Source organism: Phocoena sinus, chromosome 4 (genome assembly GCF_008692025.1).
Source record: "Phocoena sinus isolate mPhoSin1 chromosome 4, mPhoSin1.pri, whole genome shotgun sequence".
Lineage (NCBI taxonomy): Eukaryota > Metazoa > Chordata > Mammalia > Artiodactyla > Phocoenidae > Phocoena > Phocoena sinus.
This window is the reverse complement of record NC_045766.1, coordinates 62,634,830-62,647,193: the sequence shown is the minus strand read 5'-3', so window position 1 is coordinate 62,647,193 and position 12,364 is coordinate 62,634,830. Positions and strand designations below refer to the sequence as shown.

The 12,364-nt window shown below is 47.9% G+C and overlaps 1 protein-coding gene across 1 annotated transcript; it reads left to right on the top strand.

Moving 5' to 3' along the window:
- Positions 1–320: 320 nt before the first annotated feature.
- On the top strand, positions 321–9,796 carry TMEM41A (transmembrane protein 41A). Its single transcript, XM_032631475.1, has 5 exons — positions 321–513; positions 2,331–2,484; positions 5,428–5,589; positions 5,929–6,067; positions 7,973–9,796. The coding sequence occupies exons 1-5, from the start codon at positions 395–397 to the stop codon at positions 8,191–8,193; spliced, it is 795 nt and encodes a 264-aa protein (XP_032487366.1). The 5' UTR covers positions 321–394; the 3' UTR covers positions 8,194–9,796.
- The last annotated feature ends 2,568 nt before the right edge of the window (positions 9,797–12,364 follow it).

Sequence of the window (12,364 nt, the reverse complement as noted above, 5' to 3'; positions counted from 1 at the left end):
CTGGTGGTCGACAAGGCCGTCTTGACCACTAGACTGCAAGCTCGCTGTGAACAGGGCTGGTGATTCAACCCGGACCACCTACCTCCTGGCAGAGAGCCTGCAAATAAGTGGAGAACGGGATAGATATAAACGTAGGAAAAAGATATACAGGCGGAAGGAGGGCAGACGCAAGCGCAGAGGGGCTGCAAGACAGCTTTCCGCTGGACTCTGGAGCCAACTGCAAGCGGAATCCGGACCGGGGGTGGGGCCAGGATATGGGGGCGGGGCCTGGAGCGGACCCCCGCCCCTGTCCGTCCACTAACGCGCTCCGCTGTAGCAGTCCGCTAGCAGCGAGGTTCCTGGTGCTGCTTCCAGGCTCCTCCGCGGCGGGGCGGGTCCGGGTGCTGGCGCCGAGATGCGCCCCGTGCTCGGCCTCCTCCTGGTCTTCGGCGGCTGCACCTTCGCCCTGTACTTGCTGTCGACGCGACTGCCCCGTGGGTCGACATTGGGAACAGCCAAGGAGGCTGGAGACAGGTGCGTGGCGGCGGTGACGGGGCCCGGGGTTCGGGTCAGAGGAAGGGAGCCAGGTCCGAGGATGGGGTCTGGGAATCGGATTTTCGGGTTTCTGGATCGGAGGCGTCGGGGGCTGGGATTTGGGGTTCAGTTCTGGGACTGGAGATTGCGCCGCGTCTACACGGTCTTGGGCTGACCTGGTGGACGAGAGCGGGGCCTGGCCCTGTCTGGGACCTGCGTGCTGCCGGCTGCGCGGGAGTGCTGTCTGGTGCCTTTGGGACGGTGATTTGCGGAGGGAAACGCGGCGCCCTACCTTGGGTGGATCCTGATGGAGCACCTCTGTTCCCGCCATTGGATCGCCTTTTCAGCGGTGTTCCCATCGCCTTCCCAGGCCCAGCCCTGATCCCCGTTTGCATCCGACCTTCGCCTCTATGTGGACCCGCAGCCCCTTCTTCTTTTTTTTTTTTAACATCTTTATTGGGGTATAATTGCTTTACAATGGTGTGTTAGTTTCTGCTTTATAACAAAGTGAATCAGTTATACATATACATATGTTCCCATATCTCTTCCCTCTTGCGTCTCCCTCTCTCCCACCCTCTCTATCCCACCCCTCCAGGTGGTCACAAAGCACCGAGCTGATCTCCCTGTGCTATGCGGCCCGCTGCCCCTTCTTAACGACTGCTCTCAGCCTCACTCCATCGTCCTCCCTACTTCACTTCACTACACTTCTGTCAGGTCTGCCCTTGGGGCTTTAAGGCATCCGGTCTTCAGGAGAAACGTTGATGGACAACTTTAAATTATTCACTAACTAATTATCTGCTGTCTTTTCTTGGCTGTCTCTGCTCTTTTCCTTTTACTCCCTGACAGGTTGAGGCAGGAGGCAGTACAAATACCTACCGGGCTGATTTGTCGTGATAAACCAGCATACTGTTTATAAAGTTAATGGAAGTGTGTCAAGGATGTTACTGATGTTTGAATATTAGGACAGCTGTTTTCAGTGACTGTATTCTTTTACTCTAGCTGGGAAGACTCTGCTGTGGGTGTTAGACATACTAAGAGAAATATTCTGATGAGAAACAGGAGGGTTTGCTTATAATTGATCATTGATGGATTCAAGAGTTGTTCAGCTGGCAGAGGCAAGGTAGCCTTTATACTGTAACCCTTGTACAGGGTTCAGAGTGCACTGAGGATCATATAGAGAGGCAGGGTGAAAAGCAGGCTCTTTGAAAGGGTTGGTTCCAAGCCTGACGTATTATCAAGAAGATTATGTTTATGGTATGGACAAATATACTTTCCCAGGGAATCTTTAATTGGCTCTTTTGTGACTGATAAAGCAGTCGTTTTACCTAGTAATTTTGGAGCACTGTGAAGTTTGAATTGTCCTTGGCCTAAAGCTTAGGGGGAGGGGGTACTCCTAGAAAGAAAGGCGGTTTAGGATGTTTAGTACTTGCCTAGAAATTAATCCATTTGCCTCTTAAGAATAGTTCATAAAACCTGAGAGCTTAGAGGGAACTTAGTGATTATCCACCTTCAACCCCTCATTTTTCCGATAAGGAAACTGAGGCTTAGGGTCTAGCCTGAGATCACACAACTGGACAGTAGCAGAGTTGAGATGCTATGCCAGGTCCCTTGCTTCCAAACCAAGGCTCTTCTTGTCTCTGCTGTGTTATATCAGGTCATCCATTATTCTGGCCTCCCATTAAGCGTGTGTTCCCAGCAGACCAGATGATGGATGGGCACATTTATAAACCTACTTTGGAAAGAAGACACAACAAGTGACTTTATTAGGTATTAGGCTGATCTGGACTCTTGTTTCCATCTGCTTTTCCAAATCTCAGGTCACTGTGGTTCCCCTCGGACCTGGCCGAGCTGCGGGAACTCTCCGAGGTCCTTCAAGAGTACCAGAAGGAGCATCAGACCTACGTGTTCCTGCTTTTCTGCAGTGCCTACCTCTACAAACAGGGCTTTGCCATCCCTGGCTCCAGCTTCCTGGTCAGTATCCTGCCCTCCCCCTGTGCCTGCCTCCCGGGAAGCCACCTTCTGTCTTTGTAGAGGGGCCCTTAGGCTGCAGATCCTACGGTCCAGAGGACAGACTACTGTGGCTACCATTTTTTTTTTTTTTTTTTAAATTATTTATTTATTTATTTTTATTTTTGGCTGTGTTGGGTCTTCGTTTCTGTGCGAGGGCTTTCTCTAGTTGCAGCAAGCGGGGGCCACTCTTCATCGCCGTGCGCGGGCCTTTCACTGTCATCGTTTCTCTTGTTGCGGGGCACAGGCTCCAGACACGCAGGCTCGGTAGTTGTGGCTCACGGGCCTAGTTGCTCCGCGGCATGTGGGATCTTCCCAGACCAGGGTTCGAACCCGTGTCCCCTGCATTGGCAGGCAGATTCTCAACCACTGCGCCACCAGGGAAGCCCTGTGGCTACCATTTTTTGACGGCTTTCCCTGTGTCAGGCACTGTCCTAGTTGCTTTACCTGCACGACCTTATTTAATTCTCCTAAGAGCCAACAATGGGCACTTTTATCTACATTTTACAGATAAGGAAATGAATGGTGAGAAGTTAAGTAACTGTCCCAGGTGACAAGGCGAGGAGGGGGTTGGGCTGAGGTCTGAACCCACATCCACCCAGCTCCAGAGCCTGCCTTTCCTCTCAGGTATGCTGCTTTTGTTTCTAAGGATTGGATAGGTGTGGAGCACTGTCCTTGAGACCTCTCCCCCTCCTCATGTTAGTGATTTTTTTTTTTTTTTGCGGTACACGGGCCTCTCAAGGTTGTGGCCTCTCCCGTTGCGGAGCATGGGCTCCGGATGCACAGGCTCAGTGGCCATGGCTCACGGGCCCAGCCGCTCCGCAGCATGTGGGATCTTCCCGGACCAGGGCATGAACCCGTGTCCCCTGCATCGGCAGGCAGACTCTCAACCACTGCGCCACCAGGGAAGCCCCTGGTGTTTCTTTTAAAATCTGTTTTCTCCACTAGTCTGTGAGTTCCTTGAGGTCAGAACCTGTTCCTTATTCTCAGCCTATGTGCTTCTTTGCCTGGCACAGGGAAATGCCTTCATAAATGTTTGACGAACAGATGCAGGTTGTTCATGGTGATGTTAGGCTGTAGAGGATTGGGAAGTCTCCTTGTGTGGAGAGGACGAGTCATTCTGGTTTTCCAGGCGGCCCCCTGGCTCTCGGGAGCCACAGTGTTAGACCTGGGCTTGTGCTGGGGCTCTTGGATGCTTCTCATCAGTTGCCATCTCAGATGATACAGAAGAATCTGTGCTGTCCTCCCAGCAGCATTTTAAGCTGGTTGGTATAAATGTATATATCTGTTATGGCTTTGGGTAGGTTTGAATCCCAGCTGTGTAACCCTGAGCAAGTCATTTAACTTCTCTAATGCTGTTTCCTCATCTGGAGAACCGGCATTCTCCTATGTAACCCCCTAGGATTGTTACACGGGAGGATTAAATGACACAGTGGGTGCAAAGGGGCTGGCACGGTGATGGTGTGCTGCCTGGCACACAGCATCCCTCAGCACTTGTTGAATGATTGGGTGACTGAGCAGGAAGACTTGAAAGCTTCCTTCTGCCCGGCTTCTCCCTCCGGCCCCAACATTCAGCTCAGGCTGGATCTGCCTAAGCAGTTTGTTAGAAACTGGAAGAAAAGCAAACACATTCTGCCAAGAGAGATGGGGGTGTGTATGGTGCTTGACGTCAGGGGCTGACTCCTGGGGCTTCCCCTGTACCTCTTTCTCTCTTGAGCTGATCCCTCTTCAGGGCGAAGAGCCAGCTGCTACCTGGAGGTGAATCCTGTCTCTGCCTCGTGTGACTCTGGGTACGATACTTAATCTTGCACCTATAGAAGGGGTGAGGATGGTATACTAAACAGGGTCATAGGGGGGACTGAATCAGACCTGTAGTCAAGCACACAGTAAATGCTGAGGAGATCCCTACCTTCTCACTTCCAGGTTCCCCTTTTACTTTCTCTTTTGGATCCCACGTTTGGCAGGATGATGTCTACCAGCCAAACTGCACTTAGGAAGTATTAGTTCACTTTTCCATTTTTGTCAATCTAAGGCTTTTTTGAATGTCAGCTAGAACTCTGGTCAACATGGAACCCCCAGTGTTAGCATTATAGAGAAGTAATTCCTACAGGAAGGAAAGACATGAGACATTTTCTAAAGCTTATGAGGTCTTACTGAGGGAAAATTCATGGTTTGTGTTTATTTAAAGTAGCAGAAATAACGTGTGAGCTTCATTGCTGCCTCTTCCTAGGGCACCAGGGCTGGCGGGGCCTTGCACAGCCCAAGTGGCAGGCTGGGGGCTGTATACACAGATTTCCCCGTTTAATTGTCTTGCCCGCTGAGGTGTTAATCTTCCCAGTTTCAAAGGTGAGGAGACCGAGGCTGGGGCTGTAGTTCCCAGCTCCTTCATCACTTTTTTTCTTTTCTTTAAAAATTTTATTTATTTATTTTTGGTTGTGTTGGGTCTTCATTGCTGCACGCGGGCTTTCTCTAGTTGCGGCGAGCGGGGGCTACTCTTCATTGCGGTGCGCGGGCTTCTCACTGCGGTGGCTTCTCTTGTTGCGGAGCACAGGCTCTAGGCGCGCAGGCTTCAGTAGTTGTGGCACGCGGGCTTCAGTAGTTGTGGCTCGCGGGCTCTAGAGCGCAGGCTCAGTAGTTGTGGAACATGGGCTTAGTTGCTCCATGGCACGTGGGATCTTCTGGACCAGGGCTTGAACCCGTGTCCCCTGCATTGGCGGGCGGATTCTTAACCACTGTGCCACCAGGGAAGCCCCTTCATCGCTTTTCATTCATCTCTTTAGAGTGGGAGTTAGGTTTTCTCCAGGAAAATCACTGGAGGAGGAGGGAACCTAGGACTCTTGGGCTCCAGGACAAGATGGCTGGTAGCTGCCAGATGTTCTCATGGCGGAGGATTTGTTTTCTTTGCAGAATGTTTTAGCCGGTGCGTTGTTTGGGCCATGGCTGGGGCTTCTGCTGTGCTGTGTGCTGACTTCGGTGGGTGCCACGTGCTGCTACCTGCTCTCCAGTGTTTTTGGCAAACAGCTGGTGGTCTCCTATTTTCCTGACAGAGTGGCCCTGCTGCAGGGGAAGGTAAGGTGAGGGGGTACATCTAAGTGCTGGGCCCCCAGAAAGTTACCACGTGGCCCTGAGGGGAGTAGGGGCAGAGATCTCCCACAGTGGTCCTCTGTCCTGCCTCAGGATGTCCCAGGGGTCCTGTTGATGTGTCCATCACTACCAGCTCTGTGTCTTTGGGCAGGTTCCTGACTTTTCTGAGCCTCAGGTACCTCCACTTTAAAACTGAGGAAAAGAATCTCTGCCCTGGAATTTATAGAATATGTAAAGTATGTAGAACAGTGCCTGGCACCAACAGATTTTCAATACCTGGAGACTCTTTCTGCTTCTTAATGGCCTTGTCTTCTTTGGCTACAGGTGGAGGAGAACAGAAACAGCTTGTTTTTTTTCTTACTGTTTTTGAGACTTTTCCCCATGACGCCAAACTGGTTCTTGAACCTCTCGGCCCCAATTCTGAACATCCCCATCGTGCAGTTTTTCTTCTCTGTTCTTATCGGTAAGACGTGGTGTGTAAATTTGAGTCTCACAGTTGTCCTGGGTATGTGCCTGCCTCTGCGAGCACAGGCTCATGAAGAGCATCGCAAGGCCTTATCTAAAGTAATTGTTCCTGACTGCAGACCTACTCGGGCTTGAACATGAAAACCCATAAAAATACTTCTGGAAAAAATAGGGATTGTTCATTCTGTAACTGTATTTAATGCCTATTGTGCACCAAACACTGTGCCAGGCCCTGGGATTAGAAGAGTAATCTAGTAAGGGCTCAGTAAAAGCAGAGTTGGAGTGAGGGGACGTGGGCAGAAGGCAAGTGGAGGCAGGGGAAGGGTCAGAGCAAGGGGCTTCCTGTTTGGCTTTGGCCTGTTTTGATTAAGATCTGCCTTAGGAAGAGCTGGTACTAGTGCGGTTCCATCTTGCCTTTTGACAATTGTATGACCTTCAACAAGCTCCTTACCCTCATGGGCCACTTGGCCAAATGAGGGGCTAGGACTAGAGCAGTGTTTCTCTAAGTATGAGCTCTGAACCACTTCCATCTGAATGGTAAAATTGTTAACAGCCTGTAAAATCACTGACTTATTTTCTCCACACTGGAAGCAAACCACCCTCTCTAAACCTAAGGCAAGGATCTCCTCTCTTAGAACATGTAAGGGAAGGCTACTCAGGGCTCTGGGTCAAACATGACAAATCTGTGGTTGAGCAGCTGCTATTAATAGGGAATTCCTGAGAGAAGTTGAGATCTTAAATTGAAGCAGAATCTACCACAGCTAATTCTGTCAGACAGCCTTTTAGACAGCATGCCTCAGCACCTCTGTTAGCAGCCTGTAATCACCCAGGTGGCACGAGACTTGGAAAGACTCCAGAGACTGAGATTCTAGTTACCCTTCTGACAAGCTGTGTGACCTTCATGAGTCTATGATCTTGAGGCATCATCTACTAGAGGAGTGGATCATCAGGGGGTCCCAAACCAATCAGAATCTTGGGAGTGGGGGTCAGGAGAGGCTGTTAGAATGCAGGTTCCTGGGTTCTACCCCAGACCCAGGTAAACAGAATCCCTGGGGTGTTACCCGAGGATGTTTTTTTTGTTGTTGTTGCGGTACGCGGGCCTCTCACTGTTGTGGCCTCTCCCATCGCAGAGCACAGGCCCCAGACACGCAGGCTCAGCGGCCATGGCTCACGGGCCCAGCCGCTCCGTGGCACGTGGGATCCTCCCGGACCGGGGCACAAACCCACATCTCCTGCATCGGCAGGCGGACTCTCAACCACTGAGCCACCAGGGAAGCCCTGAGGATGTGTTTTTAACAACTTCATCAGGGGTTATACAACCAGCCTCTCTAGCCACCAGTCAGACTTGTGGGATCCAGTGGATTTGATGACCTCTTACAGACAGTACAGAACATGAGTAGTACTACTGCTTCCAACAAACCTGTTTTTATCACAGGCGTACTGTAAACCTCATAATGCTGGTGCTTCTCTTTACTTTGGCTGCTGGGCGCTCAGAACCAAATTTGGGGTCACCTCTAGCAAATGAGTGAACTTTATGCATTTTTTAAATGCCTTTTTGCTTAAGTACTAACTGTACTTTGTTTATTCTTCTCTCATTTTGTTTTATTCTCCATTCATTTTGTTTTCTCCTATTTAAAAAAATGTCTAATCTTACTGTAGTATATATATTTTGTGAACCATCTCAAGTCCTTTTGCTGAATGAGACAAATGTATGTGGGAAGTGAGGAAAGGAGGGGCAAGAGTGGAAAAGAAGGGAAAGACGTAATATGTTTAGAGGTCAGGAATTGGGCAAAAACAGTACAGAACTGGAGTCACTGTTGTGAATTCCTGGTGACATTTCTGAAGGACTATTCTTCATTTTCCTGCTCCCCAGTAACAGGCTCTTTCCCTTTTCTTCTTCAAGGTTTGATTCCATATAATTTCATCTGTGTGCAGACGGGCTCCATCCTGTCAACCCTGACTTCTCTGGAAGCTCTTTTCTCCTGGGAAACTGCCTTTAAGCTGTTGGCCATTGCCCTGGTGGCCTTAGTTCCTGGAACCCTCATTAAAAAATTTAGTCAGAAGGACCTACATTTGAATGAAACGAGCAACGCTCATCATCTAAATAGTAGAAAGGACACCTGATCTGGATCCTTTGGTTGCCTCGTCCCTGGACTCTACTGTTTATTTATTTGTGTAATGGGCATGGTCCTCTGAAGCCCCTCATTGTTTTTAAATTATTCTCAACAGGTGATTTACACACTATTCTTCTGTGTGCACTGTCTTGTCATGAAGGACACTCTGTGCTCTAGAAGGTGAATTATATCAGGTTCTCAAAGCAGCCCTGATCTAGCAAAATGGATGGCCTCCTAGCAAATCCTGTTTGTATTTTACTGAATAACAAGGAACTCAGGCCAAGCCCTGAGCTGCTTCGGGAGAGGCTGCTGATTGCCCTTGTCCAGGGCGCCTCTTCTGCACAGTGATCAGCTGTTGTGACAGGTGTTATCCTTTTACGTCCCTCGTGGACATGATTAGTGTAGATAATGACATGTGAACCCACATCACTGACACCACTCTTCATCTTGTTAGTCTCCTGAAGAGTGATCCTTCTGCACTGTTCTGCTGATGACCTACCTCTTCCATAAATCAGAGGAAACAAGCCAACAAACTGCATAGAATTTCCATGTACAGCTCAAAAACACAGTGATTGCTGTGATGCTCTTTGTGTTCAGACGCACTGATGTTACCACATATATCACATCTCCTCTTGGCTGCATGTCCTGACAATTCAGCTGATTGCAAACAGACTATTGAATATCAACGGAGCAAACTCTGTATGTTATGAATACTCTGGAGAAGTTCTTACCCATCTGGATGGGCAGAACCCTTGACTCACTTGAACCAAATGACTGTGAGTACATTTTCTAGTCTGTCCTTTCTGTGTGGAAATCCCTCCTCTGTCTTGCTGGGACAATGGATTCAGTACACTCCAATATCACCCAGTATACCCTCTAAATGCTTTTTTTCATTTTGTCATTTCTTGAGAATAACTGAGGAAATAATTCTATTTTATCTTTTAATTCAGGTGAATTAAGGGGAAAATTTGGTTTTGGATTAATTTGTTGTGTTGTATTTTAATGATCTGTAGCTGTCATGGCTTCCTATGGCTGCAGTATTGAATTGGCACAGACCTGTTCATGCTTCCAAGGACAGAAGGGCCTTGGCACCTAAAATGACCAGCTCTGGGATCCTGTACCTTACAGGAGTAACTCATCATTTCTTATTAGAACTGTTGTCCCTGGGCACCATCTGCTGGGTTTTTGATTTGGCTTGGCCAAGAATCTTGCCAAGGCTTTAATGTAGACCAGTTGTTCTACATGAATTCTTGGGAATTCATGACAGAGAATGAATTTCCAAGCAGTGTTTTTTGGACATGGTATAATCCAAAAAACACAACAAGGACTTCATTTTTAAGGATGTGTTGCTTTAAAAGAAGCTTGATAACAAGAGTGGGAGGAGGATGCCAACTGGACTTGGAGATCCGTGGCTCTTTGTGTTGTGAAGTAGGAGGAGGGAAGGGGAGACACAAGGAAGCTCTCTACACTATTGAAAGTATGGCCCTTTGCCCTTTATCCAGATCCTTGGATTGGTCTCTCTCCCATCTCCCCCGTGATTTTGCAACAATGTGCCTTATCAGTTGTGAGTTTACAGGCAAAGCAATTTCCCAAATAAATGGATATAAATATTCTGTGTGGTGTGTGTTTATACATGTTGCTAACTTTCAATTCCCATTGCCAGTGGGAATCAGGATTGGCTGAAAATCAGACAATCCAAAGTGGTGTCTTAGCTTTCTACTCTCAAGCTTCTTACCAGTTGTACACACTGGAAGCCAGATTTTCATTTTTGCCTTTTCCCTCGTATGCATATTTTATAGTAGGGTACTAATACCACAGAAGTAGCTGTAAGATGGGCAGCAGGAAAGTCGTAGGGAAGAAGAAGAGTGCCTGTCTAGGATATGACAGAATAATCACCAAGAGACGATAACCAAAGAAAATCATGGTCATCTCTTCCTTCTGTGGATGTGTCTGACGAAAGAGCCCCAGAAACCAGCTTTTCCCATCACCTATTTTTCCTGGCTGCGGGAGACCCAGTCATGTAAAGTCTTCCTTTCCCGTAAGTAAGTTCTGACAAATACTGAGACTTGTGAAGGCAGCTCTCAGGACACAAACAGTACCTATAAGGAAAAGACAGGACAGAAAACAGTGAAGTACACTTTTTGTTTAATTCCATGCATTTGTTTGCTTTGATAGTCGCTCTTGTTCCCATCGCTGTACAATTGTTCAATACAAAGAGGGAGCCGGCGTCAGAACCCACACAGGGAGCAGGGGAACTAACAGTACTGGAGACCTCAGAGGACACAGATGAGGGAGATCATTCTGAGACTTGACTACAAAAAAAGTTAATTTGCTCCAAATTGAAAGGAACTCAAATTATTGCAATCAAGAATCAAAGTGGGTCGTCCCACTTCCAGACTCTTGAGAAGTGGTCGCTCGAGGTAGTGAGCTACCCGGGCGATGCGGTCAATAAGGGACGTCTTCCTATTAGCCTGCGCCTTCTGGTGGGGTTCCCTCTGGTCTGCAACCACGGGAGGACCCTGTGTGTCTGGTCACTGGGCAGCAGCCTGGGGCCAGGAGCCAGCGTGCCCCTGAGTGCTGTGAAGTGGCTCTAGAGAGTAGGCCTGGGATTTGGCCGGAAGTTTTCTTACAGTGGCCTTACCGTCTGCTTGGGGGCTCGGCCCTGTGTGAAATCCTGCCAGCATGCTCCGGTTACGTGACAGTTAACAAAAGCCTTAACCTAACCCTTTTGGGGTTACCCTATTTCTCAGAACAGTGATTTCAGAGCTCCCCTCTTCTGCCACCTGTCCCTGAGAAGTGTTCCAGGTTCCACAGGGGTCCTCCATTTGGCAGTCTAGTTCCTTCCAGTTTGAATAGGTGCTTGCAGTATTGGCTGTAACATGCAAACAGGCAGACTAATGTGATTCTTATGTGCTAGTCTGTGAGGCTGCTAACATTGGCGATGTGAGTATATTAGGACATTTATTCTATGAAATCAGCAATGAAGAAAAATCTTGCTGCCTAGAAAGGCACTAAATTCATACTGACAGTACAAGTCAGAGTCTTGAAAAGAATGTCACGTTGTTTTGGTACATCAGTCTCATAGAGTCTAAGGAAGAAGCAAGTAACTGGGACTTGTATTAACTTTCTGTTTATAGAAGGTGGTGGAGGAACATGCTCATTTAACAATGAAATGATGTAAATGAAGAGACATTTTGGAATTCAATATACAATTGGAATCGTACTCCAAAAGGGCAGTGGGTGGAGGCACATGGCCTTTTTGCTGTCATTGGTGCTGCCCCCTGATAGCTGTAGGGTGGGATCTATAAGGAGTACACTGGTATATCCTGTCATTCTCCCATCAGGGCTAACTCGAGATCTCAAACCACCTTAGGAAATTAATTATGAGGTTAGAGCTGGGACAGCAAACAGATCTCCCCTTGCACACCAATTCCAATCAAGTGCCAATTATGGCTCCAAATGCTGTGTTGTGAGAGGTTCTGAGGCCATGTCCAGGCTCAGTAGGAAAGAATATGGTGATCAATAAATACCACGGTCTTGGGTATTGAGGGTGGAGATGGCAGATGGTGGTATGAAGTGCTATTTTGGTTTCTGGCTTGGTAGAAAAACAAAATACAACATAGCGCACTATACTGCAGAGCAGGGCAGGAATTCCTTGGCATTTGTAGAATTCAGTCACAGGAAGTTCAAGTAGAAACATTTTAAGGAAGGGGGGTGGATTGAGACAAAAGGGCATGGAAAAAAAGGGTAAATCTTTTGATCAATAAGAACGCATTCACACTGGAAAAACGTCAATGCTCCACAGTGGGAGAGGGCATTGAAAATTGGGTTGGTACCAGGAAAACCCCAAACCATCAAATCTATTATTACTTAGGGTAAGAGGAAAATTTAGTACAATGAGGCCCTTAAGTGGAAGTCCAGTGTACTTATTAAATCCTACTAAAATATCCTTAATTCTAGAAGGATGGATTTGTTGATACTAAAGTTTTAAAATATGTGAACTTCAAGCTGGTCATACCGAACCATCATACAACACAGTTAACACCTTCACCTCCCTGGGTAGGTGCTCCCCACAATCTCACCAACAGGTCCAAACTTTAGTGGTGGTAAGGTCTATTATAACTTCAAAGGAGGATGCAGGCTTCTCAGTCCCTCTGCCAAGCAATTTTAAGAGGAATTGT

What these genes read in the sequence shown, in the direction of transcription:
- TMEM41A (XM_032631475.1), top strand. Translation starts at nt 395, where the DNA reads ATGCGCCCCGTGCTCGGCCTCCTCCTGGTCTTCGGCGGCTGCACCTTC. An exon ending in GCCAAGGAGGCTGGAGACAG is followed by an intron (nt 514 to 2,330) that starts GTGCGTGGCGGC and finishes TCCAAATCTCAG; the next exon opens with GTCACTGTGGTTCCCCTCGG. An exon ending in TCCCTGGCTCCAGCTTCCTG is followed by an intron (nt 2,485 to 5,427) that starts GTCAGTATCCTG and finishes TTTTCTTTGCAG; the next exon opens with AATGTTTTAGCCGGTGCGTT.